General features: G+C 48.2%; 1 protein-coding gene and 1 pseudogene across 7 annotated transcripts in view; both read right to left on the reverse strand.

Annotated features, from left to right (window-relative positions):
• Positions 1–27,532, reverse strand: part of Ogdh (oxoglutarate dehydrogenase) — a 67,368-nt gene that overhangs the window by 23,709 nt on the left and 16,127 nt on the right. For 3 of the 7 annotated variants that reach the window (XM_004839907.4, XM_087196118.1, XM_087196119.1), the window contains exons 3-4: positions 14,686–14,877; positions 12,707–12,809 (exon numbers count right to left, since the gene is read on the reverse strand). In XM_004839907.4, the coding sequence (XP_004839964.1) occupies positions 12,707–12,809; positions 14,686–14,877 (295 nt within the window). Of the gene's footprint in view, positions 1–6,513; positions 6,559–12,706; positions 12,810–12,935; positions 13,027–14,685; positions 14,878–27,532 lie in introns of all 7 variants that reach the window. The other 4 variants (XM_004839905.4, XM_087196120.1, XM_004839906.4 and 1 more) reach the window with 3 other exon arrangements.
• LOC147822617 (pleckstrin homology domain-containing family A member 5 pseudogene) lies at positions 17,124–18,352 on the reverse strand (annotated as a pseudogene).

The raw sequence follows: 27,532 nt of genomic DNA on the forward strand, positions 1-27,532 counted from the left end.
TTAGGTGATACATGAAAGCAAATATATGCTGGGCATGATGGCGCACACACCTGTAATCCCAGCACTCAGGAAGTCTGAGGCAGGAGGATCACAAATTCAAGCCCCGCTTGGGCAACTTAGCAAGACTGTCTCATAATAAAAAATAAAGTCAGTGTGAAAGCCCTAGATTCAATCCCTAGTACTACCAAAAAGGAAAAGAAAAGAGAACAAATATGACGTAAGCCCCTGAAAGGTGGAAAGAAGGCAGAACAGCCAGGGAGACCTCAGGGTTCCCTCTGCTCCCATGTCCCAGACCTGGAGCAGAAAAAGCAGCAGATAAGAAACATCCCACAAAAGCTGGTTTCTATCCAAACACCAAGAGGAAAACAGCTAGTAAGGTAGAAAACTTTTAGGTAAGTACTGTGCTACAGCAGCCAGAAACCACAGGCAACACTGCAACCCCACCCAACCCCCGGCCCCACCCCAAGGTTTCAGAAAAGCCCCAACAGGGAGCCCAAGACTCCCCCTCTTTGGGAGGCAACAGGCCAGCCCACACCCAGCTGCCAGAACAGGGCAGTGCCCTGCTCCACCAGAAGGGAGGGGGAGGGGGAGGGGGGACAGGGGGAGGGGGCAGCAGTACCTCAAAGTTTAAATCAGATCCTGAGGCCTACTGCTCATATCCCAAAACAAGGCCCTGATGCTCCTTTCAGTTTCAATTAAAAACAAAAAAATCACTCATAAGGAGAATTAGGAATATCTCAGATGAAAAGAGAAGAGACAGTCAACAGACAGCAATCACAGGGACACAGATGCTAGAATTACTTACGATTTCAATGGTGCCGTCACAAAATGATTTCAGTGACTGATTAGACATGACAGCAACAAAAACATCAAGTCACAAAGTAGAAAGTCTCAGTAAAACTAAAGATATAAAGAAGAATCAAATAGAAATGAAAAAAAACAAACACAATAGATCAGCTCAATGACTGGCTTCAGGGATAGCAAATCGGTGAATCTCAAGATGGAGAAACAGGGGCCAGGGATTTAGCTCAGTGGTTTCGCCGCCTGCTGCACAAGCATAAGGACCCGAGTTTGATCTCCGGTACCAAAAAAATAAATAAATAAAAATAAATAAATAAAAGCAAAGAAAAAATTAGAAAGCAGCTATTAAGAAGTGACATCTTACCCAGAGGGGAAAAGTTTGCTGGGCATGGTAGTGTACACCTGTAATCCCAGAACTCAGGAGGCTGAGGCAGGAGGACTGCCACGAGTTCGAAGCCAGCCTGGGCTACAGTGTGAGCTCAAGGCCAGCCTGAACTACAAAGTGAAACCTTGTCTCAAAAAAGACATTATGTCTACTCAGAATCTTATATCCAAAAATACCCTGTAGAAATGCAGGGTAAAAAGATTTTCTGACAAAGGAAAATTAAAAGAATGTGTCACTAGTAGACTTATCCTAAAAAATGGTCAGGCTGGACGTGGTGGTACATCCCTTTAGTCCCAGCACTTAGGAGGCTGAGGCAGTAGGATTGCCATTAGTTTGAGGCCAGCCTGGGTTTCACAGTGAGTTCAAGGCCAGCTTGAATTACACAGTGAGACCCTGTCTCAAAAAAATAAAAAAAATGGGGGCTGGGGATTTAGCTCAGTGGTTCCGCTGCCTGCTTTGGAAGCACAAGGTCCTGAGTTCAATCCCTGGTAACAAAAAAATAAAAAAATAAAAAAATGAAGAATGGTCAAAGGATACCAGATTTGGTACACACCTGTGACCCTAGCACTGGAAGAGTGAGGAAGGAGGATCACCAGTTTAGCCCTGCCTGGGCAATGAGGCACTTAGCAAGACTGTCTCAAACCAAAAAAAAAAAAAAAAAAAAGGGCTGGGGACATAGCTCAGTGTGAAGGCCCTCGGTTCAATCCCTAGCTCCACAAAAAGTGCAAAGGAAACTTTTTTCCCCAAAGGAAAATCTTTAAACAGAAAAAAAAATTAAAAAAAAAAGGATCATAGCCAGGGATGTAGCTCAGTGGCACCATGCCTGCCTCACGACCTCAATCAAGGTCCTGAGTTCGATTGCAAGTACCAAAAAAAAAAAGAAAGAATCATAAAAGGACAAAAGAAAAAGAAATGTGGGTAAAAAACAACAGATGCTCCTTTTCTTCCTGGGCCTCCTAAATATGCTTGGTGGTTGAAGCAAAACATGTAGCATTGTAAAATAAATGTAGAAGAAATGTTTAAGACAAATATAGGAGAGGGGCCGGGGATTTAGCTCAGCGGTTCCGGCGCCTGGCTCGAAAGTGCAAGGTCCCAAGTTCGATCCCCAGTACCAAAAAAAAGAAAAAAAGACAAACATAGGAGAGTAAAGAGATAGAAAGGAGGAAATGTATCTGCACTTAACTCGACCTGGTAAAATGATGACACTATAGAACGTAAGAAGTTATTTCTGTATAATGTAACACCTAGCACAACTAAAAAGCTATAGACATTCTCAAAAAAAAAAAAAAACTGCATATAATAGAATGGAACTTCAAAAATATGGATATAAAAAATCCATAGGGCAACAGCATCTGCCTGGCAAGCGTGACATCCTGAGTTCAATTCCCAGTACAAAAAAAAAAAAAAATTCACAGGGTAGGAAATAAAAAGATATAAAAATAATAAACATAAAAGATAAAATGGCAGACTTAAAACCTAACATATCAAAATTATAAATATTCTAAATATACCAAATAGAAGACAGAACTGGCAGAGTAGATTTTTCAACTATATGCTTGTAAGAAATTCATTTCACACATGATATAGTCAGGTTGAAGATAAGGATGGAAAAATATATAAACATTAATCAAATGAACCAAGGTGCATTAATATTAGATAAGGTGGACTTCAGAGTAAAAAAAAAAAAAAAAATTACTAGAGACAGAAGGGAACCCTCTGATAAAAGGATCAATCTACCAAGAAGGTATAACAACCCTAAATGTGCATGTGACAAAAAAGGAGCCATAAAACATGTGAAACAGAAACCAATAAGACTGAAAGGAGAAACAGAAAGACTCACATTTCAACTAGGCATGATGGAGCATGCCTGTAATCCCAGAACTCTGAGAGGCTGAGGTAGGAGGATTTGCAAGTTTAAGCCTGGAGTGGGCAACTGAAGGGACTTAGCAAAACCCTGTCTCAAAAAAAATAAAGTGCTGGGGATGTAACTCAGTTCAAAGACCCTGGGTTCAATCCCCAGTACTGCCAAAAACAAGCAAAGCAAAACAAAAAAACCCCACATTTATAGTTGGAAACTTCAATATCTCTCTCTCAACAAATGACTGAGGAATTGGAGAAAATTGGTAAGGATGTAAGAGAACCTAAAAACCACCAACCGACAAGATCTGACAGCAGTATTCTTTCCATGTGGCCATGGAATACATACCAAGATAGTCAACACAACAGCCTATTTAAAACAAGGGGCGCCAGGGATTTAGCTCAGTGATTCCACTGCCTGCCTTGCAAGCGCAAGGTCCCGAGTTTGATCCCCGGTACCAAAAAATAAAATAAAACAAGGGATAGAAAAAACCCTCCAGAAATTTAGCAGAATTGAAATTACATGGGATACGTTCTCCAGCCACAAAGAAGTCAAACTAGAAACCAATAACAGAAACAACAAGAAAAGCTCCCACTCTTGGAAACTAAACAATGCCCTTTAAATAATCCGAAGATCAAACATGAAGTATCAAAGGATAGGAAAAAAATACACTGAATCCCAGCACTTGGGAGGCTGAGACAGGAGGAATACCTGGAATACAAAGCCAGCCTGGGCTACACAATGAGTTCAAGGCCAGCCTGAATTATTTAGAGACCCTGTCTCAAAAAAACCAAAAAAAACAAAAAAAACCCCAAAGGGCTGGGTAGCTCAGTGGTGCTGCCACCTCCCACACAAGGTCCTGAGTTCGATCAGGTTAAAAAAAAACAACCCAAAAAACAAACAAACAAAAACTCCACCAAACTGAATGAAAACACACCATATTAAAGTTGATAAGACAGTTAAAGGAGTACTGAGAGGGAATTTTGGCTGTTTTTTGTTTTGAAATTGTCTTGTTATGGAGCTCAGGCTGGCCTTGAACTTTCGAGCTCCTCCTCCTCAGCCTCCTGGAATGCTGGAATTACAGGTGTGGGTCACTATGCCCAGCTGAGGGAATTTTATAGTAGTAAGTGCACACAGCAGAAAAGAAGTCTTTAATCAGTCATGGAAGTTCCTATCCCAAAGACCTAAAAAAGAGAGAAATCCAAAAAACAAAACCTAACAAGCACAAGAAAGTAATATAGAGCAGAAACCAATGAAACTGAAAAAAAGCAAAACCATGGAGAAAAACCAATGAAACAAGGCCTAGGTTCACCGAAAAGATGAGTAACACTGACAAACCCCTTGCAGGACTTACAAAGAAAAAGAGAAGACACAATTTACTAATACCAGAATGAAATAAGATGTCTCCAGAGACAAAAAAGACAATAAGGATGCTGTGAACTCTACATATATTTGTTAACTTAGCTGAAATGAACCATTTCTAGAAGAACACAAACTACCACTTTCACCCAATATGAAAAGAGCTTAAATAGCCCTATGACTAGTAGGGAAATCTAATTCAAAGCTAAAAAGTTCCTGAAAAAGAAATCACCAGAAGATTTTGTTGGAAAATTCTATCAAATGTTTAAAGAATGAACAATACTATACTCTTCCAGAAATCAGAACAGAAGGAATGCTTCTCAATTTTCCCTAAATACAACTATACATTTAACACAATTCCTATCAAAACGTTAGGAAGGCTTTATGTACACGGACACACGCTAAAATTTACATGGAAAGAAAAAGGCCCTAGAATAGTCAAAACAATTTTTAAAACAGAAAATGAAAGTTCAGTAGCTGCAATAATTAAGATAGCACAGTACGGGTGGAAGGACAGATAAAAAGAGTAAAGGAAAATGGAAAACCCTACAACAGATCCACACAAAAAGAAGTCTAGACTTTTCAGCTAATGTTACCGCAGCAATTAGACTCCTACAAGCAAACATTAATATAAGAATCTTGACCCAAACCTTATACCTTATATAGAAATGAACTCAAATGGATCACAGAGTTAATCTATAGCACAGAACTATGAAACTTTCAGAAAAATACATATGAGAAAATCTCTGGGATTTAGAGTTGAGAATTAGATGACATCACAGATACGAGCCACAGAGGAAAACTGATAAAGCATCTGTCACCAAAATTAAAAACTTGCTCTGTACAGCACCCTGTGAGCTTTCCACACCGGCACCTCTGCTCCGAGCAATCACAGGGATGGAAGGGATGGCCATGCACACCAACCACCTGGATGGGCTCTAGAACAGGGCGCCGGCTGGAAGATGCCAATCCCCAAGGCTACTCGGTGACTCATTTACACAGCACTCTTGAAATGACGAAACTACAGTCACAGAGGACACACAGTGGTTGCCAGGGCCACGCCTGGTGCATGGGTGGAAGGAAAGGCTTTTGCATTCTGACTGCGGCCTGGTGCCCAGCCTGACATGCACGGCAGTTTACAAATCAGCACTACTGGGAAACCTGCTCAAGGGCACTAGGTGGCTCTGTTAGTGCTTACAACTGCACGTGGTGACACTACAAGTATCTGTGTATGAAAAGTTTAACTAAAATGTAGTCCTGCTAGGCACTGTGGTGCACACCTGGAATCCCAACTACTCCATAGGCTGAGGCAGGAGGATTACACCATAAATCCAGCCTAGGCAGTTTAGGGAGATCCTGTCTCAAAGTAAAAAAGGGCTGAGGGTGTAGCTCAGTGGTAGAGAACTGCCTAGCACGAGTGAAGCCTGGGTTCCATCCCAGGACCATACACACAAAGCAGAGCTCATAGATTCTGTGGATTAAGACAGGAGTGAGAGAGTGCCTGAAGAGAAGCCTGGTGTGAAGAAACTGGCCGCTGGGAGTGAGGACGATGACAGCAGGCAATGGCCCCAGCACCTTGACTCTGGATTCCTCAAGGGTGTGGCCCAAACCAAGGATCATGAAGGATCCAGACATATGTTATTAATATTTCAGTTGTCTTTCCAACATGGAACACTGTGGAAATCTTATCCAGAATGCTCAGGCAGCACAACCTGGAAGAATCCAGAGTCTAGCCACAGCCACAGCACAGTGTGGAGGGCAGGACAAGCCACCATGCAGAGGTAATGTGGCCTCAGCCCCCAGCTGGCTGCAGCAGGAGCTGGCAGTGAACTATGCTGGTCGGGGAGGCTCAATGCACCAACTTCGAGGCACAGGGAAGGTGAAAGGGCCCCTCACAACACAGGCTGAAATGGAAGGACAAGGGAACACAGCACCACGCATTGGTTAATAACTACATGAAGGGGGAAACGGATCTGCAAACAAATAACAAACTTGACAATACTGACAGAAGTTGTGTCAACTTTCCCAAAATCACATGCTAGGAAAAGCTGCACACCCTATTCAAATGAAGTCCTCGACTCCAGAAGGAAAGGGCTCATGATTTTCATACCTCCTACTGTAAGCATTCGAAGTCGTTCCTTGAAAACTGCAAGATCTGAGAGGCAGGGTGGGGTAGCGTGGGTGAGCGCAGAAGGAAAAAGACAAGTTAGTTCAAAATGCAAGCCCAGAACCCTAGGGTATCACCACAGTAACGGGCAGCACAGACACGGGACACGGACACACACTGAGGAGACAGGATGGGTGAAGGGCAGGGGATGGTCAAGGACAGCCGTGTCGGGGACATGGACATGCTCATAGAACAGCTGGAACGAGGTGACTCGGGAGGATGGAGGCATCAGGCATTTGTTTGATCTCCTCACAGCCTCCACAGACTGCGTGAAAACAGCGCTCTCCTGGGTGGTCATAAATGCCCAATCTAAACAACTGTAAGATGGAAAACTGAGGAAAAGAAAATGAAAAAGCCTAACTCACAGGGCAGCTAACGTAGTCTGGATGCCAATGGATGGAAGGAGGGTCCTTCAGCTTCCTTCAAAGACCGAAAAACTGGACCACAAGAGCTTGGAAGCTGAAGCATCCCAAGAACCCCTGCCACAGCTGGGCAGAGCTCTGCAGCCTACCCTTGCCTGTGCATCCACCATGCATTGCTACCCTATGTAGACGCTCTCCTGGCCACTAGTGAAGACCAAAACATTCATGTGAATACACAGAAATGGCTCCAGACCCGTTCTGGATGCCTGGCCTGAAGGACGGGATCAGGAAGGTAGGTGGTACAAAGGCACACAGAGGACCGAGGGGGGAGCAGCCAGAGCTGTGGTCACTGCCACTGCAGATGCCCTTGCCCAGGGCATGAGAAAAGCCAGCTTCTTTTCACCATGGTGATTTGAGTCCTGACTCAGGAGAGCCCAAGGCATAGGCCCGCTCCCCAGGACAAGGCACGCTGGGCAAAGCTCTGCCCTTCCCCCAGGGTCAAAGGCACCCACCCAAGATGGTGTCCAGTGGCTCATTAAGGCACAGAACATCTAGGTCCTGCACAAAGTGTTGATGCTTGGCTAAGGCAAGCACGAAGACACTTTTCTCCTCCAGTCTTCAGGGTAAAGCAGGAGTGCATGCTCAGCAGTCACCAGAGCTCTGGCTCCAGGCATGAGTCCACATGGAGCACCAGGGCGGCCTCAGAGGAAACCAAAGTCGTCATCTCTGTTAACAACTGAAGGCCATCTGGGAAGATGTTACATTCTGGGTCCTGGGTGTAGGGACACATATTTCTATCTGCACTCTCTTTATATATTTAAAATAAAAAGCAAACAAAAGACACAAACCAAAGAGAAGAGTGAAATGAAAAGTGGAAGATACTTTGGTTGTCAATTACAGAAAGCACATGATTTCCCCAGGACCTGAGTTCACAAGTGTTTCTAGCAATTACTCAAGGCGCACAGGCTTGTGCCGGGGACACAGTGCTGAGAGGACATGGCCAGGACAAGTGTAAGAAGCATAGCCCACAAGAGGGAGGTGGTAACACTGGGAGCTAGCATGATGGCCTTAAAGGTCCCCAGGTCTCTGGCAAAGACCCTCTTAAATGTCAGGTGTCTCTGTGGTGACACATCCCCTCCAGGTATGACGTGGCAGGGCTCAGCTGGTGCCTCCCCAGGTGCCAGAGGCTCAGCACTGCACACAGTAGGGCCTGTCTGCCAATGAGCTGCTACCATTCAGAAATGAGGAAAGCAGGTTAGAAATCAACTCCACATTTAGCTCGCTCTTCTTGGCCCCAAGGAGGAAAGCAGTGAGCCGGAAGGATGGATGTAGGGAAATGCTGTTACTCACTGGGCTTCAGTGACACAGACGCAACAACTCACTCATTCGAGGAGCTGAAATCCTGCCATACTTCTGGACACATTTCCAATCAACTTTTTAACTACTTAATTCAAGTTCATTATCTAAAACTGTTACTGGGAGTTTGCAAACACTAATAGCAGGTGGAAATTTTGCTTCCCTCGCACTTGTTATCTTGGATTTTTTTTCTTGGATTCTCTTTTAATGCTTAAATTTCACAATGAAAAAAACAAATCTCCAATTGAGGCAAATCTGCCAGTTTGTCTCTGTGAAAAGTCACAGAGGAACTAGAGAGGATGGCATTTTTAAGTGGGGATCTAACACTACAGTTCAAAGAAAAAATTGAGGCACAAATTAATGGGAACAAGATGCCACCACTCCCTCAACTGAGCTGGGAAGGGACGAGCCTGGGACAAAATCCCTAAAGGAACCCTGCAGGACATGTCCAGTCCACTAGTCAACTGAATCAAGCAGCCTGACAAGATGGCAAGGAACTCCTAGATTCATGGTCCAGATCCTTTTGTGCATGACAGCACCCCAACCTGTCATTTTGCAATAGACAGTAGTCCTTAACCTGGCACCCCAACATGCGACCCCATTTCCTGCCCAGGCAGTCACACATGCCGCAGCATGGCCCCATGACACCACCTACACATCTACTGTGTGGCCCTAGGAGATGGGAGACTCTCCTCCCCAGCAGGGTCCCTGCTCAGGTGCAGCCCCTCACTATACCCCATTCTCCCTGGACAGCAAGGCTCCTGTGATCATGCCCTCACCTCCTCTCATGCAATCTCACCCCCAGCGGGTCCAGCCACTGCCCATCTCAAGAGTGTTCTAAGCATATCAGCTCACACTCAGGGAGTGTAGTAAGCCTTTGGCATCATTCTAAGGAGCTTAATTCTCAAACAGCCTTCAGCAGTGACACCTTCACAGAAGAGGTGACAGGGCAGAGAGGTGAAGAAGTTGCCCACGTGCTCAGCCAGGAATGGCAGAGCGGAGACTCTGGTCAGTGGAGAGCCTGGTCTCACTGACTGAGGGGCAGCGGTGGGCTAAAGAGCCATAGGAACTGTGTGGTGCTCAGGTCAGGCCTGCATATGCCGAGGAGAGTGGCTAAGACTGATTTGCCTACAGATTCAAATGCATCTACAGTTCACACTAGCTCCATCTTTTGTACCTAAGGAATTTGTGGTTTTTATTTTTATTTTTTAATTTTTTTCCAGGACCAGGGATCAAATTCAGAACCTTGTATTTGCAAGGCAGGCATGGCACCACTGAGCTAAATCCCCAGCCCAGGAAATCTGTGATTTTTATGTCACACTATTTTAATTCACAGGGTTAGAATGCACGTTTCCCTCAGCAGTGGGGACAGCTCTCTGGCTCACTCTGGGGCTCCACAGCACTCTGGGCAGAGTCCCCAAAGGGCTCCAGGGGGCTGTGGGGCCACCTCTGGCCTTCAACATGTTGCTGATCTGCAACTACAAACCTCACACCAGCACAAACACCCGAGTCACCATCACAGAGGCACCAGGCGAGGCCCAGGATGGCCTGCAAGGATGAGGCAGGACAGCTGACTGGGCCCAGAATGAGATGGTACTTAGGGACTGGGCCTGTCCATAGCCCTCAGCGTCTCACCCTTCAAGACTATGCCGGGCTCCAGCTCGCCTTCATCTACACAGTCAGCAGTAGATGGAAAAGCTTTAGGGTTCTCTAGGTGCAGAGCTGAAAACCACCAAGAAAGGTTCATTTTAAGATACCGAGAAACTGGGCATGGTGGCACATGCCTGGAATCCCAGCACTCAGGGGGCTGAGGCAGGAGGATTGCTGCCAGTTTGAGGCCAGCCTGCATTACATAGCAAGACCTCGACACCAAGAAACTGGCCGTATGTAGCGGGGAAGAGGAGCTGGAACGATGCGGGTTTGGCCAGAGGAGAGCCAACCCTCACCTGCTCCTCTCTGGTTCAAACACTTTGCCGTGTAATGTAGCACTCACCTGTCATACCAGCCACTTGAGAGGCTGAGACAGGAGGACTGTAAGGTCAAGCTCAACCTGGGCAACTTGGCCAGGCCCTGTCTCAGGAAAAAAAAAAAAAGTAGGGGGAACAGGGGCTACAGCTCAGTGGCAGAGCACTTACAGGCCCTGGGTTCAACCCCCAGTACTGCAAAACACTAGCACCACAAATGTTTTGCTATGTAGGGAAAACGAGCATCCCACTGAGGCTGTGTGATGTGCTCCTCTGTACGAGTGGGTTCCTCTGCTGAGCACTGGAAGGGATCCTGCCGGTTAGGAAGGCTCTGTAAGCTGCCACTGCACACTGGGACAGCAAGTGGGGGGTGTGAGGGGCCTGGGGCACCAACTGTGCTGGGTCGTGACAGGGAGTGAGGCTTTCTTTCTTCTACACTACACGGTGAGTGCAGGAAAGGGGCTCCAAGACTTGTGGGGCCCCCTTGTACCACACTTGCTGAGAACACAAATCTCTCATCAATGAATACAGCAAGGTTCTACTTGGGCCTAGTCTACATTTGGAACTGGCCCTACTCAGTGAGATTCAGAAGGTCTCTACTCATCCTGGGATAGTATGATACTCACATTTGGTTTTGTCCTGGTTCCTGCCTCCCAGTTCCCTCCCCAGCGCAGGCCACAGAGTAACTAGAACTCTTCTTTCCCAAGGCAGGCCATAGAAATGCTCCTCTTTCATCTTTCTGCTTTGGACTTGACCATAAAGACAATCTCTGACCTATCCATCTGATAGGTGCTGGGATGCCCACTTCAGATGGGGTCCTGCCCCATACCCACGAGGAAGAAATGCTGAAGAATCTCAACAGACAGGCCTTTCTGGGTGCCCCCTGTCTGTCAGCACCAGATCACTGCCAACAGGCATTTTTGCATGGGCATGCCCATGCCACCCTCAGGAAGGACTCCACGAGCTTCTGAGCAGTGGGGCATGTTGCAGCTCACAGGAAGAAATGGCCAGTGGGCAAGACAATAGTGCAGGGGCCAGGGATTTAGCTCAGTGGTTCCGCCGCCTGCTTCCCAAGTGCAAGGTCCCGAGTTCAATCCCCAGTGCACCCTCAACTGTGCAAATGAAAACCCTTGTGCTCAGTACCTTTCCAAGACCTTGCCCTATGTACCTCTTCACAAGACCACTTATTTGTATCCAGTAAAATATCATTATAATAAAGTGAGAAAATTCCCTGAGTTCTTCAAGCTGCTCTAGCAAATTAACTGAACCTGAGGAGGGTGTTGTGGGAACGCTGATTTGTGGCTGCCCAGCCAGGGGCTAGTGATGTGCAAGTGGCTGGTTGTTTGCAGGGTGGGGATGGGGGGATCTTCACATCTCTGGAGGACAGAGAAGTCTTCTGGGCTGATTGTTGGGGTGTGAGAGCAGAGGAAAAAGTTTGTTTCTCCTACTCACTCCTTAAACCTGCTAACAGACTGGGACGATGTAGAAAAAATCCTGTATTGTTCAGGAGTTTCTCTGAAATCAAGACTAAAGAGCAATTACAAACTGCTAACATCAATTCCAGAATCAACACTGTTTAAGGTCTAACTCTACCCAATTAATGTCTGACCCCAAGTTGCAACTCAACAAACACGTGCAGGGGTCATTTCTCTGCAGCCTTCCCCCAAAGCACCTTCGAGGAAGCTAACTTTACCCCTCCCCAAGAGCAATATTAGCAAGAAGGTGATCATCAATGTCATTGGCATGCACAGTGCCTGTGTGAAGCCATGGTGTTTCACAATTAGTCACGCTGTCATTTCTTTAGTACGGGTTAGCAGCACAGTGATATAAGCAGATTAACTCTGGAAGCAACTGCAGGAGAGTGGCAGCCTGACACCCATTTGTCTCGAGAGGAGGCTGGGGTGTGGTGGGCCTATCTTCTGGCCACTGTGACCAAAACCCCTGTGCTCCACACATGTACCTCTGAAGGCCCTGGCCTCCTGACGCCACAGGAATGCTGTCCAAAGTTTCCTCGGTGTGATCACCACCATTTGTGAATCAGGAGACCCAAACTGCATGCCCTGCTCTACAATTTGCCCCTTAGAGACAGGAGCAGCCTCCAGCCATAGGCAGGCCCTGCCGTGCTTTAGGATATGGAAAGCCAGAGCCAGAAGAGCTTTCTCTGGAGCAGCTTCCAATTCCCCTGCCCTACAGGGGCCAGTTTCTCTCTGTGCTACACACCTTTCCATTGGAAATTTTACTTTCCAGATTGAGACTTGGACAACCTGGCTGAAAAAGTGGGATAAAAACAACAGGGTCCAAACACACCAATGTTGCTTTACTGATAAATTTCAAGTGATCAGAACGAAGGAAACTTAAGAGCCTTTCCTTCCTGCATGGACGTCTTGGCTACCACAGGCTGTGGCACAGCAAGAGGAGCTCAAGCAACGCAGCTGACTGCTCTCAGACCCTCACCAAGTTTGTCTGTGGATGAGATAATGTCAGCGGGCACGGAGGAGTCCAGATCAGCATCCAAAATCCCCAGGGGGTCCAGCTGTGCTACATGGTGCCCTCGTATCTATGAGTGGGCCAACGATGAGAGGGAAGGACACACACAAAAGGACAGGAGAAAAAAAAGAGGGAAGGGTAAAAAAAAAAAAAAGCAAAATTACATTAAAATTAGCATTTACAGATTCATTCTCACCCACGTTTGAAGAAACAGTTACCGGAGCATCATCAAAATTTACACAACTAATGCCGAGAGGATCAAGTTTTGCAATGTGGTGACCCCTGACCTGGAATAACAACACAAGCGAGTCATTAAGTGGGTCTGCTGAGCTGGGGGAGGGTAAGAGACACACTCATGCAAATCTTCCCCAGAGAGGAACCCATGTGTCAAGAGGTTTTACAAGTTTGCCTTGGACCCCTCTATCTTAAAAGCACTATTGTGCACAAACACACTTTTATAAACATCCCAAGTTATGACAGACCTGGAAAGTTGGTAAGGATCTGTCTTGGACTCCGTGCAGTCTCCCAGGGCCCACTGGAGTGACACGTGCTGGGGAACTCTTACTGCAGAGGAAGGCCCTCCTTAGCATACGAGGCAGGCCTGACCGAAGCTGTGGCTAGCAAGGTGTCAGCTAAGCCTCTGGCATACCCACAGGGAGTGAGGGCTCTGGCCCTCAGGCCACACACAGGAGGCCAAGCAGAGAAGTCTGCTCCCACACAGGCTCACAGGACTTGACCTGAACTGTTCAAATGACACAAGGAAGGGCCGGGATGAGACTCGGTGCCAGAGCACTTGCCTTGCATGTGAGGTGTAAGGCCCTGGGTTTGATCCCCAGCACCACACACACACACACACACACACACACAAAAAAAAAACACAAAAGGAGGAAACAAAATCCCTTTCAAATTTAAGTTTCTTTTGGTTGTGGATATTTTAGTCATGATTTCTTGCTAGTAGTGCTAAGAAGTCACTACAAAGTCAGGTGAAAGAATGACAGGCCAGCTCTGCGCAGGCTCGGACTGGAAGGCAAGCCACACTTCTCACCCAGGGAGAGGCCCACAGCGGGTGGTGCTGTGGCCATCAGGGGACCCACGGTCCTTCCTGTGCTGCCCCGTTAGACATCATGTGATATCTCACATCACAGCTCTATGTGCAGTGGGCAGGGCGGCCCAGCCACCAAACAGAGGCGGGAGGCAGAAAAGAACCTGGGGCATAGGTCCCTGGTTGCTGCTCTGCAGCCTTACAAGGGCGTCAGGGTAGCCTAGCTCCACCTACAGGAGCGCCCAGGAGGGAGGCACCAGGCTTGCTTTGCTCCATAGCTCCTCCTTGAGGCTGCACACAGATTGAGTTTTAAGGTCTTGATTTTGGGGGCTCCCCAACATGGGGTGAACATGCTGAAGACCCCTGGGTGCTGTGCTCAAAGGAAGGACATGGACCAAGCCTGGCTTGTTGTGACAGGCCTTCGGTGGCAGGCTACTATCTGGATCCTTTGGGAGCGGTCCCTGCCCTTCATCCCCACTCTGCAAGCTGAGCCGCCCTCCCCCCTGCATCTGATGTTTCTAAACTCTTTAAATTTCTTTCGGTATTCAGTTAGCAACTGAGAAGGGGGCACCAAGCTGCCCTGCAGCTCTGCTCCTCCCTGACACTGCATCCTGCAGGTAGTACTGGTCCTTGATGCACAGGTACTGGCTTGGTTTCTCTGCCCACAAACCTTTCTACAAATTTGTAAAAACAAATAAGGAGCTACAGTGAGGCAGGCACTAAAGGTGGCAGAAGATTTGCTCAACTACGGTTAGCCTGGCTCCTTTCCTCCTATGTATTTGGTTTTGCTTCTTTAGGACCCCAAGGCAGGGCGAAGCACCTAGTTTTGAAGAAAGTAGAGTTAAATGGCATCACACACTCAGAAAGCCCAAGGATGCTGTGTTCTCCGCACCCTACTGCTCACCTGGTATGCCCTGATGAGTGACTGCACCGCCAGGTGGTCCTCCACGAGCTTGTCCACGTTGGGCTGGGCCTCAACCAGGGACTGTGCTTGGGCTGCAGTGGCCAGGGAGCCTCGGCTCAGGGTCAGGGGGCTCTGGTATGCAGCACCCGGGGGGGCTCCAGCATTGGTGTTGCGAAAAAAAATATCCCAGGACTGAAAACAAAAAAGATAAGAGAGTTACCTGGACGGTCCTGAAGTGGCCACAGACAGCCACCGTTCACAGGGGAATCATATCCACCACAGGCCACCGAGTCCACCTCCTCCTACCCGGGACAGCCTGGGCCCCGTCCACTCCCAACTGTGAGGCCCCAACCTCCTGCTCCTTTCACTTTGCCCTCCGAGGGCACCTCTGAGCCCCACACCTGTCATAAGGGTACAGTGGTCACCTTCTGTCAACACAGGGCCCAGGTTCTCCTCAGTGGGCACACCAGGTGGCCCTTCCTAAACCCTGCCAGCTTTCCTCCAGGGACACCAGATGCTCACACGGCGACACAAGTGCTGAGGGGTAGGCAGGGGACTGAGTGCCTCCCCCAGCATTCCAGAGTAGCAGCTCAGCCTCGGGCCCAGCTTCTCCCCTTCAAAGAGACTCATCCCTGCTTCAGCAGGGCACACTGGGCCTCAGAGACGGACATTCAGACTCGAGCTGTGACCTGAGCAAATTACCTAGTTTTCTGTGCTCACCTTTCTTATCTGTAGGATGAAGACAAACATCTGTGCTCTACAGGTGTGCTAGAAAGACTGAACCACTGTGTGCTTGCAGCCAGTAGCACAGTCTAGCAGGAAATAAATGCTTCAAGAAAGCCAGGCTGTCCTATCAGTCTGAATTTCCTTTCTGCTTCTATTTTGGTTTTCATGTTTAAATGATTTGACACTTTGCACAGATATTTTGAACTATAGTTTATTCATTTCATACAAATCTGTGAGTTTTTAAAATAGAGATCAGAGATACTAAGACTTAACAAAATCCACTGGAAAAATACTACTAAACCCGTTTTAAAGCTTAAACACTGCCATTCTTCTCTGTAATATGTCTTTCTATTTTTGTGGGTTGTTGTTGTTTGCAGCACTGGAGAGTGAACTAGGGCCTCATGCATGCTAGGCAAGTACTATACTGCTGAGCTACATCCCCAGCCCTTTTATTTTCTGAGATCATGGTCTAAGTTGGGCAGACTGGCCTTGCGTTTATAATCTTCCTCCATCAGCCTATTCTGGAGGTGTGGGCCACCACACCAGGCTTGCAATACTTACTCAGTTTCTAAGATTCTTCCATTAGTAAATTCTGATTACACTGTCTTGAAAAATTCAGAGAGGAGAAACTGCTATACTTTCACTTTCCCCATTCTAGCAAGCTCTGCCAAGATGCTACTCGGATGTGTTCCCTCTCTGGGCATGGATGATGCTCAGGCCCATCCGTGTCTGGGGACAAGAGAGGGAGGCATAGCTGAAGAAGCCACAACACTGGCCCTTAAGAGCGGGATTCTTCACACATTCTTTATGATGCCACCCAGGGCACCCTACTCAGGAAGTCCCGACTACCTGGAGCACTACTGCTCACTGAAGCCAGCTGAAAAGCTCCCTGTGACCACACACAGCCCAAGCTGTCCACCTCACACAGGGAAGTCTGGCCTCTCATTGAAAATTGGTTGCTTTTTTTTTTTTTGGTACGGGGGATCGAACTTGGGTGCTTGTGCTTGTGCAGCAGGTAGCGAAACCACTGAGCTAAATCCCCGGCTTGAAAATTGGTTTTGAAAGAAGTTTTGTTTTTGTTTTTCCCAAAGGCTTTATAGTTTTGGTTTGTTCATTTTTGTCCATTAGGAAGTACACAATGTCTAGTTGTCTTTTTTTTTGTATCAGGGATCAAACTCAGGACCTTGTGCTTGTGAGGCAGACGGCGGCACCACTGAGCTAAATCCCCAGCCTGAAGGAAGTTTTGTGGAATGTTTAAAACAGTCTACAACAAGAACACACTAGTTTTGGCCAAGGGTAGTGGCACACACCTGTAATCCCAACACTCAGGAGGCTGAGGCAGAAGGATTGTGGAGAATGACGCCAGCCTGGCCTACGCAGTGAAATCAAGGTCAGCCTGACCTACACAGCAAAACCTTGTCTGAAAAAAAAAAACAACCAAAAGTGGAGCATGGTGGGGCATGCCTGTAATCCTAGCACTCAGGAGGCTGAGACAAGAGGATCACCATGAGTTTGAGGCCAGCGCAGAATACATAGTGAGTTCAAGGCCAGCCTGAACCATATAACGAGACCCTGTCTCAAAAAAACAAAACAAAAACATGCGCTGGAGATTTAGTTCAGTGACACTGGGCCTGCCTTGAAAGCGCAAGGTCCTGAGTTCGATCTGTGGTACCAGAAAAAATAAAAAAACAAAAAAAAGAAAAAGAAAAATAAAAGAACATATTCATTCTGTATTCAGAAAAAAATCATTTTTAAAATAATTTAAACCAATACTTTTAATTGGTAGCTCAGAAACCAATCTCCATCAACGTAACGTCAAAGAAACTCGGGGTCATCGTGACAAGACACACCCTCTAGTCTTCTTCCCAACTTTTCCCCCTCTGGGTTTTAATCCATGGTTCCAACTGCTACACTGAATTTATTCTTTGTATGACTGTGGGTCTAAGAGACTATGTCGGGGTGATTTCTACCTCTCAGATCTGCCAGGCTGACAGTAACTGCTTTGTGCTCTAACTATTCACACTGACTGGTCAGTAGTGTGCAATCTGAGTTGGACACGTCGACTCCCATCATGTTCAGACGGCAGAGAATTCAACTTTACACTATTCATTTTCGTTAAGGGTCCATCTTGACTATCCTTTTGAAACCCATTATTTTTCAGCTTCTAATGCCTTTTTTTCTTCAAGTTTGCGTATTTCCTTGTTTTGGGGGGGCCTCTGGTTTAATTAGCATTCTGTGGTTGGGAATGTTGTTTGGTTGGTGTACTCTTGGATAGAATCCCGTCTGTACGAGGGCAGCATCTAACATGGCTTTTATCCACAACTCCACTTCCTTTCCTGTATCAGTGCAGAAGTAACAGGTCCACATGGTTGGATGGGCTGCCTTGAAAGCAGCGATGTGATCCTCAGAGGTAAGCAGAACTATATGAAAACTAGATAAGAGTATGCTTCCCAGCATACCTTCTTCTTTCTTAGCTCTATAAGAGGCAAAGGTCAGAAAACACGAACCAGCATTTCTTCCATCACTGGCTTCATGTCAGTACTGTAAAGCCAACCATGTCTGACCACGGTGCATGAGAATTCCTTTTAATTGAATTTGATCTCTTTCCAAAATTATGCACTTTTTTCTGAAGACTGTGAAGTTTGTCCTACAGGGCTCACTGGATGTACTGTATAATCTAAAATCATGTTAACTTTAGAAGCTTCATCTATCATGCCTACAGGTCATTCCTTCTTTTCTTCAGATGTCATTGATGCAACAATCCTAAAAATATAATATATGAGGGGCTGGGGATTTAGCTCAGTGGCTCCAAGGCTCCCTTGTAAGCCCAAGGTCCTGGGTTCGATCCCTAGCACCAGAAAAGAAATGTGTTTGCTGGGGGTGGTGGCACACACCTACAATGCCAGCACTCGGGAGGCTGAAGCAGGAGGATCACCAAGAATTTGAGGCCAGCCTGGGGAACATCAATGAGTTCAGGGCCAGCCTGAACTACAAACAGAGACCCTACCTCAAAAAACAAAACAAAAAAAGAAATGTGTTCATTCACTATAAAAATACAATTGTCCTGCGACAGCTGTCCTGTGGCTGGGTGTCTGCAGGTCACTTCCCTCTCATCATGGTTTATAGTGTCTTGCACCTTCTTCCCAGCCAGCAGGCAAATCTCTGCTCTGCCACTGGTGTCCAATGACCACGGCCTCGCTGGTGATGGGGTGCAGCAGGTGGTGCTCTTGGCCTCCTCACTGATGAAGACGACTCGGCCGCCCTGGTGATCCCATAAGCCAGGAGCAGGGCAGGGAGCAGATCCACTCTAGGTTGAGATTGGCTGCCATGTCTGATTCCTCATCTGTTTCCACCTTCTCCTGCTGCTACTGTGGCTACCAAGCCTCCCTGGCTGGTGCCTCCCCCCTCCCCACATCCTACACCCTTGGGTGGCACCTGCCCTATACCTGGGCTGGGTCCAGCCCACACTGCCACCCCTTAGCATAGAAAAAAATAATTTTTGAGGGCCAGGGGCTTAGCTCAGTGGTGCAGTTGCCTGCCTCGCAAGCCCAAGGTCCAGAGTTTGATCTCTGGTACCAAAATAATAATAATAACAATTTTTGAAAACCAAACCAAGCTAGGTGCTCTGGCATATGCCTGTAATCCCAGGACTCGAGAGGCTGAGACAGGAGGATCACTATGAGTTCAAAGCCAGCCTAAACTGCATAGCGAGACCCTGTCTCAGAAAGAAAGAAAGAGAGAGAGAGAGACAGAGACAGACAGACAGACACAGATGGATGGATGGGCTACTGCAGTTGCTCAGTGGTAGAATGCTTGCCTAGCATGCTCAAGGCCCTGGCTTCAAACCCTCACCACACTCCAAAAAAAACCTGTGCTGGGCCGGGGATTTAGCTCAGTGGTTCCGCCTCCTGCCTTGCAAATGCAAGGTCCCAAGTTCAATCCCCAGTACCACAAAAAACACACAAAAAAACACTGCTGAATTGTATACTTTAACATGGTGAAACCAGGTGTGGTGACACAAGCCTGTAATTCCAGCACTCGGGAGGCTGAGACAGGGGGACTGCTGCAAGTTCAAAAACAACCTAGACAACACAGTGAATTCAAGGCCAGCCTGAACTAATAGTGAGACTCTGTCTCAAAACAGAAACAAGGGCCAGGGATTTAGCTCAGTGGTGCCACCACATGCCTCACAAGTGCAAGGTCCTGAGTTCAATCCCCAGTACAACAACAAAAAAAACAGAAACAAAATACATATATATTTTTGGTGATACTTGTGTGAATGATTTCTCAATGATAATTTTTAAATGTTTTTACAACCCTAACCTTTCTGGTCAATGTTCATGTACAGTTAATGGCAGAAGAGAGATCTAAGGTTCTCTTCTGTCATCTGTGAAACCTGCTATAGCATCATTTCATACAGGTGTCAACTGCCATCAGGGAGAGGTCTGCGCACTCCTTCCCAAAGGGTGCTGTCAAACATCTGCTACACAAACCCAGGACTTGGAATAACCAACACCATGCTCTCAATCTTCCTCCACCAAACTTGACTCCCACCAATGTGGGAAAAGGCAGATTTCTACAGAGGAAATGGACTCACGCCTGTGAGGGGGAAGAGACAGCCCCTCAGCACTGACACCAGAGACAAGGCCTGCCTACCCCACCCATCCCCACCAGGTTCTGTGCAAGTATAGGGACCCAGAAGGTGGCTGTGCATGAACTTCATGGACGTCCCCAGGTGTTTCTGACTCATGGAGCTTTTCCGGAGGTCCAAGAGCATACTCTACATTCTGGAAATAGGTGACCGAGGACAGCACACCTTAGTACTCCATCCGCCTTCCAGAAGCAGAGGTGACAGACACCACATCTTTGCACCCTTTGTGTCCTTGTTCCGGAAGCAGAGACGTGCAAGGACCACAGCCATCCATCCCTAAAAACACTCAACCCGAGGCCAGCATCCCCTCCTCCAGCACCCACAGGCCTGACTTCAAGGGCAAAGACCCTCCAAGACAGCAGCAAGCTGGGCAGGCAGCAACCCAACCCCATCTCAGCCCAGTACAGCAAGAACCTGCCACAAAACCCATCAGACTCAAGTGCTTACGCAGAGGCTACTCCAGCCCTGTCCCGTGGCCCTTGGGGCTGCCTCAAGGGTAGAACGAAGGTGTGATCCTGGAAGCAAGTGACCCTTGGAGGGGAGCACAACCTTTTTTTTTTTTTTTGGTACAGGGAATTGAACTTATCCTTGCACTTGCGAGGCAAGCAGCAGAACCATTGAGCTACCCCGGCCCAGCACAACCCACTTTTTAAACCCTTAAACTATAGTTTCTCTTCTATCTCACAGAACCAACTACCGGTGTCCAGGCACACAGGTAAAGCCCACACAGCCCAAGACTGTGGACTGAGGCTCCTTCCTAGCCATACAGACTGACTTTTTTTTTTCCTTTTTCGAGATGAGGTCTCACTGTGTGGTTCAGGCTGGCCTCGAACTTGCAATGATCCTTTTGCCTCAGCCTCCAAAGTGCTAGAATTACAGGTGTGCACAACCATGCAGACTGCCTTTCTTATTCTGGAGGGCAACAGTCACTCACAGATTCAGGGTCATTTATGGATCCTGAACCAAAAGTCATAGCAAAAAATAAAAATAAAAACAAACCATAATTTTCTCTAAGGCATGATATGGTTCGAGTAAGAAGAAAAATGACAAAATAATATTACAGTAGCAGCAGCGGAAATAGCTTGCACTGCTGCTCTGTGGGCTGGCTGGCTCTTTTAACTCACTGGGTGCACAAGGAATGATGACCAAACCACCCCCCTCTGCAAGAGGGCTCAGCTCGGGCAGAGCTCACACACAGCAGTTGTCAGGCAGTTTCACATGGGTCCAGCATGAGCCTGGTCCCTCTACTGCAACATCACAGGTCTCTCGCCCTCACCCAAGTGAGCTGGGAAAATGTCTGGGAAGCCTCTGGGTTTGACAGTGAAATGGAAGGAATTTCTGCCCACTGAAGCCTGGGCCCAAGAGCAAAGACTGCAGGTCTCTTTCCGGCCCAGACCCTGGGAAGTGGACAGCAGTGACCATGACCATCCGGCCTGCTCCCTCTGACCTCCAGTGCTTGGAATAAAACTCCAGGTGATTTTCAAAGGGCCAAGGACAACAAAACAAGCCACTAGGTGCTCCTCCAGCCCCCGCAGCCCTGGCCTCAGTGGACTCTCCAAAACAGCAGCAAGCCAGGCAGATAGCAACCCAATCCCAGCAGGAAGTTATGCTTGTGAGGGAGGTGGTCAGAAAACACTGATTCATTCCATGCTGTTGAGCGTCCCAGAAAGGAATCTGCGAGGAGAGCAGCCATGGCTTCCTGTACCTCCCCACATAAGGTTCTCCATGCAGCAGCACCCTGACTCCACACATCCCTCTTGTGGCTTGTAGAACCCTCCCTGGTCCCCAGCCCGGGCCCCGCCCTTCCTCCTCCTGATGCCCAACCCTTCTTCCCAAGCACCCATTCTTGCTTGTCTCAACCTGGTGTCCTCCTTGTTACAACTGAACAACTATCCCCACCTGGGGGACAAATCATGCCCAGGCTGAAACAGGCAGCATGAGGGGAAGTCCCTGCAGACAAGAGCAAAGCTGCTTCCTTCTTCATGTGACAGGACACCAGGGCAAGAAGGTGGTGTCTGGGCCCTGCAGTGTCGGAGAGGTGAGCCACCCCAGACTCTCAGTGAGTGAGGAAAATAATCCTGCCCAGGTTACTAAGCTGTTAGCTGAGTTTTTTGTTTCTCTGAGCCAAATCTACTTGTAACTATCCCTTGCTACTGTCTGGACTCCCCAGACTCCACTTGCAATGTGGGCGGGGTAGCAACTTCTCTATGGATGAGGCAGGGAAAAGGGGACAGGAAGGGGCTCATGGGAAATGTGATTACATAAGAAGGACCTGGAAACTGGACCTGCAGAGGCCCAGTGGTAATGAGCAGCAGGACAAAGCCTGGCACCTCACCCTGGCTAGTGCCTCCCTTATTACCTTAAAATGTTGGCCAGACCCCTGCTCACCCCTGCACGCAGCCATGCTAATCACTTAAGGAAAGTCTGTGTTACAAGGTTGATTAGCCCTAACCTTACCCAGTCTATCTCAATCCCTTTCAAGACTGAGGACCCCAAGATAAGAGTAAGTCATCTTCAGGAGTTGCAGGGACATCCAACTGCCTGTTACATCCATGGAGCGGTGCCTCAAAGTCTCCAGTCACTGTCCTAAACCTGCAGTCCCCTGGGATTCTGGGAAAAGCAGACTCGAAGTGCACTCCATGAGGAGGTCACCCCAAGCAGGAGCAATCACCCCGGGATGGGAACCCAACAGCCCTCTCCAGTGATGATGGCTTTCCCAGGACCCCTGAAACCTGTCCTGAGACACTGTGTGACCACCCAGCCTGCCAGCTATCCAAACACCACCTCGTGCCTTTGGTCCTTCCTCTTTTCTACAAACCCTAAAGCTTCTATCGGGCCTTAGAGGATGGACCTGGAACCTCTCTGTGCTGATTAAAGCTCCTCTCCTGCCCTTCACCCCTGTTGATCTCCTTGACTGCTACTGTGGGGTGGATGGGGCATTGCGGAGTGGGTGGCCAAGCCTGGTCTGCTAGGGTCGCTGGAACCAGACCTTTTGCTCTGAAACTTTGGTAACAATTTCACATCACAGAAGACAAAGTTTACTGAAATAAAAATGATTTTTTATCCACGAGACAGAGGCAAATTGGACTCTGGCTTCTGGGCCAGGAAGGGTGGCCACGTTGACTTGTGAGTCACACTGACTCACTCTGCATCCCCAGCTCTACCACACCCACCACTAAGGTCGCCTGCCTCTCCAACCTCTTAACTGGCTTCTGCTGCACAACTAATAAAGGAAAATATCTACCAAGACTTGAATGCACAAAGGTCACATGCAGCTGTGAGCACCAGGGGACAAAGTTATTGGTAAGAGGGAAAAGGTTAAAATGTTCCAGTAGGTGGACAGGGCTGCAAAGAGACCCAAGAGCCAGGAAACTGCCTGGCAAAGTGAGTCTACAGGACAGGAGGGTCCTGGACCAGCCTAAGTGCAGGAAGGGCACCATTTTCTGCACCTGGTAAGGGACAGGGTATTTCAGTGAAGTTCTTACCAAACATGAATGGTTTTCCTAAAGATGTGCACATTGGCCGGGCATAGTGACACATGCCTGTAATCCCAGCCCTCAGGAGTCTGAGGCAGGAGGATCACAAGTTTGAGTCCAACCTGGGCTACACAGCATGAGATACTGTCTCCAAAAAACCCCCACAGATTTTAAGTGTAAATAACTGTAATGTTCTGAGTGAAGTGAAATGGAAGCAGAGCTACTAGTTTAGTTGTAGATAACTCAAAGCACTGAATCTTTTAACTGTTTCCCAAGTCAAAAGTCAGAACTGCCATACTGGCTGGAAACTGATGATTTTCTTTGCAGCCGCAGGCTCCTTATCCTCAAAGGGACCTTTCTGGAGAGGCTGAAGTCCTGTTAGTGATGGGCCTGGAACAAGTGTTCCACTGACCTCGGTCAAATCAGACCGAGCTCTGGCCCCTTTCTGGGGGAGTGGCCTTGGAGGTCCTAGGGCTCTCCATCACTCAGTGCTGACCTGGACGGCCAGGCTTCTGACCAAGGGGTGCCTGGCTATTCCCATACAGCCTCAGCACAAGGAAGCACGCAGGCAATCTAAGTCCGAAGACTGGGGAGGGTTTCAAAGGTCAAGCTCTCCGGTTGTGAGATTTCCAACAGAGAATGCCTGCGGAGGGCTTCCCACTTCTGAGGGACACCCAGCAGGCTGCCTGCTCCTCTTCCCCGCTGTCTCTCCCACAAAGCATCACGTCCAGCAGCCATCTACAGCCTAGAGGCTTGCTGTACCAGGCACCGGCAGGCAGGTGAGGGTCAGGGACAGCACTCAGGCTCTGGCCTGTCGGCTAGTCTGCAGGACCGAGGGAAAGCAAGTGAATATCCTTGCACTTGCTCATGGTGCCTGAGATGTCACTAAGCCATGGGCCACTGTAGCTTGTGCTGCCTCCCAGACTCCACTCCATGATGGCTCTCATTGACTAGCCGCCTCCTCTTCTCCACAGTCCCACTCAGTCACCGCAAGTGTCACCTTGTCCCACTCCACTCGGTGCTAGCCAAGGACTCATGGATAATGGACATACAGTAAGGACCCAGCGGATGGGAGGGGCAGGCTCTGGTCTCAGTTCCTAGAGCCACAACAAGGCTCCAAGGCCAACAACACAGCTGATAAACTGGCAATGATGCACTATCACAAACACCCTCACCTACAAGTACTGGCACTAACTATCCTTTTAAATTGCTATAAATATGAACTACAGAGCAATGAGTGATCAAGAACCAATCGCATGACCCTTCCTCCTTTGGCTTTCTGAGCCAGTGAAACTGATGAGAAGGCAGCTGCTCCCTGAACCTCCTGGTGTCCCATGACCACAATGGGCAGCTGACCAACTCTTTTCCTGTACACAGACAAGGTTGGCTGAAGGATCTCTCCCTCCCCCCTCCCAGTGCCGCCCATGAATCTGTTCTGCTATGCAGGTCTGAGCCTTTCCTGAACATGCCCTAGGAATGACATTGCAAACCCAAGTGCCTGACTACCCTGACCATGTGAACTGGCCTCCAGGCAGGGAGGCCTGTGGACGGACTGCCCACCTTCAGAGCCCTCAGCGACTGCTTGCAGCCAGGGGCTAACTGTAAGTCTCCAAAAGGAGAGCTGGACGACGACACCTCTACCCACACAGGCCTCATCCATGCTGTCCCCAGGAGGCAGGCTTTCCTTTGCCCTGGGTCTGACCAGCACCCACCACCATTCCAGCCACCAAGAAAAAATTTGGGGGGCACTGAGACTCAGGATGGGACTGCAAACCCACCTACACTGAGCCATTAAAGCTGGGGCCCGACATTACTCCTCAGCTAAAGAAACCAAGTGAATGTGTGCTCCACTATGCCAATGGCGCTATTTTTAAAGCTATGGCACTCAGCACAGGCCACTGACAGAGCTGTCACCATTGCATATGCTGGTCTGTGCTGCATATTGCCTTCAAAGGCATTAATTTATTTCCCTAATTGAACCACAAATACAGACCCCTTAAGAGGAAAATACTGTGATAAAGTTGGGGCTGGTTTAGTTGGTTTAACATAAAAAGCTACAACTGCTGGCACTGTTCCTAACAGAGGAAGTTGAAGCTCATAGAGGGCCAGCTTCAAAATCTTTACTACTGAGATCATAAATTAACTGCAGACCGGGTTATACATGAAAGGGCTGGAGATGATGCTCACTGGTAGAGTATGCTTAGCCTGTGCAAGGGCCTGAGTTTGTTAACACCACAAAAAAAAAGTATTCCAGGCACCAAACTCACACTACCTAAAATGCCTCCTGAATTCCTTCTAGAAATAAGTCACTGGAACAATGCCAAAGCTCTGCAGCTTGTCCACCTGAGCTGCTTGTCACATGAGCACAGTGGCAAGGTCCCCACCCCTGTCCCAGGAACAGTGGCCCGAGAGTCTCTGCAGGCCCTGCCATGGAAGGAGCCCCAGGTCAGCATGGAAATGGGCAGAGCATGATCCTAGTTCTCGGAGTAAGGCCAAGGTAGTTCATCTTTTACTGAGTGAAAAGGGCCCGGCCATCTCTCATGGCCAATAGCTACAGTTCACTCACGGACAACAGGATTATGCTTTCCAAGCATGGAAGCAGGGAAGGGTCAGAGGGCAAAATGCAGACGCAAGACCGGCAGCCCTGCACCTCACCCTAACACACCAAGTCCCTCACTCTTAGAGCAACCATGGTGAGCCAGAGTCCGCACCACACCTCAGGGCGCACCAGAGAAAGGCAAAAAGAAGAACCGGAAATGGGCAGGGCCCAAAGCAGGAGGCATAGGGTCAGAAGCAGGGCCTGTGATGCCCACTGAGGCAGGGGTGAGCACTGCAGGGAGGATGATGGGCCCAGCTCTTGCCACTTCCTGGGGACACAACCTGGCATGGGAGGAAGTGGGGATCTGTCCCTACCAAATAAAATGAGACCAATGTCCAGGCTCATGGGGCTTAGCTGTTCTCTATTTCTGGTCTTAAACATCAAAAAGGATCAGGCCGCCCAGGGATTTAGCTCAGTGGTTTTGCCGCACCTGCTGCCCAAGTGCAAGGACCTGAGTTTGATCCCAATACCAAAAAAAAAAGGATCAGGTCATTTTGAATATTTTTTTTTTGGTACCAGGGTATTTTGAATATTTTTAAGGCATAAATGTAAAACGCCATAATTCCACCTGTCCCCAACAGGCCGAGCCCCTAATGGAGAGGGCTTTCCATGCCAGCGGTGCAGGCCAGTGCCCCAAGTTCCTCAGGGAGTCAGTGAGGCATGCAGAGCTGGCTGAGCATGGCAGAGGTCCCAGAGAGGACAGAACTCAGGATGATGATCAGATGACAGGATATGCACTAGGGAGCAGCTCTGACCTGCTCCAATATACCACAGATGTAATTTCCACTTTTTTTGGCTTTTTGAGACAAAGTATCACTACGTAGCTCAGGCTGGCCTTGAACTTGCAGTAATCCTACCTCAGCCTTGTGAGTGCTGGGATTACAGGTGTGCAGGAGCACTCAGGTTTTTAAATAAAAGTAAATAAATGAGCTGGGGATTTAGCTCAGTGGTGCCATGCCTGCCTTGCAAGCACAAGGTCCCAGGTTTGATCCCTGGTACCAAAAAAAAAAAAAAAAAAAGATGGAACCTAGGCAGGTACATCCCTATAGTTTGAGGTACTTGGGAAGCTGAGGAGGGATGATCGCTTCCTCCCAGGTGCTCAGGGCCAGTCTGGTCGATGTAGTAAGAACTGGCCTCAGGTAAAAAAGTATATATACATGTACTATAAATCTTTCTCAGTGAATACAAGACCAAGCATGGTGGCACATGCCAGCACCCCGGGAGACTGAGGCAGGGGGATTGCAAATTTGAGGCCAGCCTTAGTGAGACCTTGTCCCAAAATAAAAAATTAAAAAGGGCTGGGGATGTATCTTTTTTTTTTTTTTTTTTTGGTACTGGGGACCAAACTCAGGACCTTGCACTTGCGAGGCAGGCGCCGGAACCACTGAGCTAAAT

The sequence above is a fragment of the Heterocephalus glaber genome, unplaced genomic scaffold, assembly GCF_053883595.1.
Source record: "Heterocephalus glaber isolate CG9 unplaced genomic scaffold, H.glaber_assembly_v1.0 deba00001610, whole genome shotgun sequence".
Lineage (NCBI taxonomy): Eukaryota > Metazoa > Chordata > Mammalia > Rodentia > Bathyergidae > Heterocephalus > Heterocephalus glaber.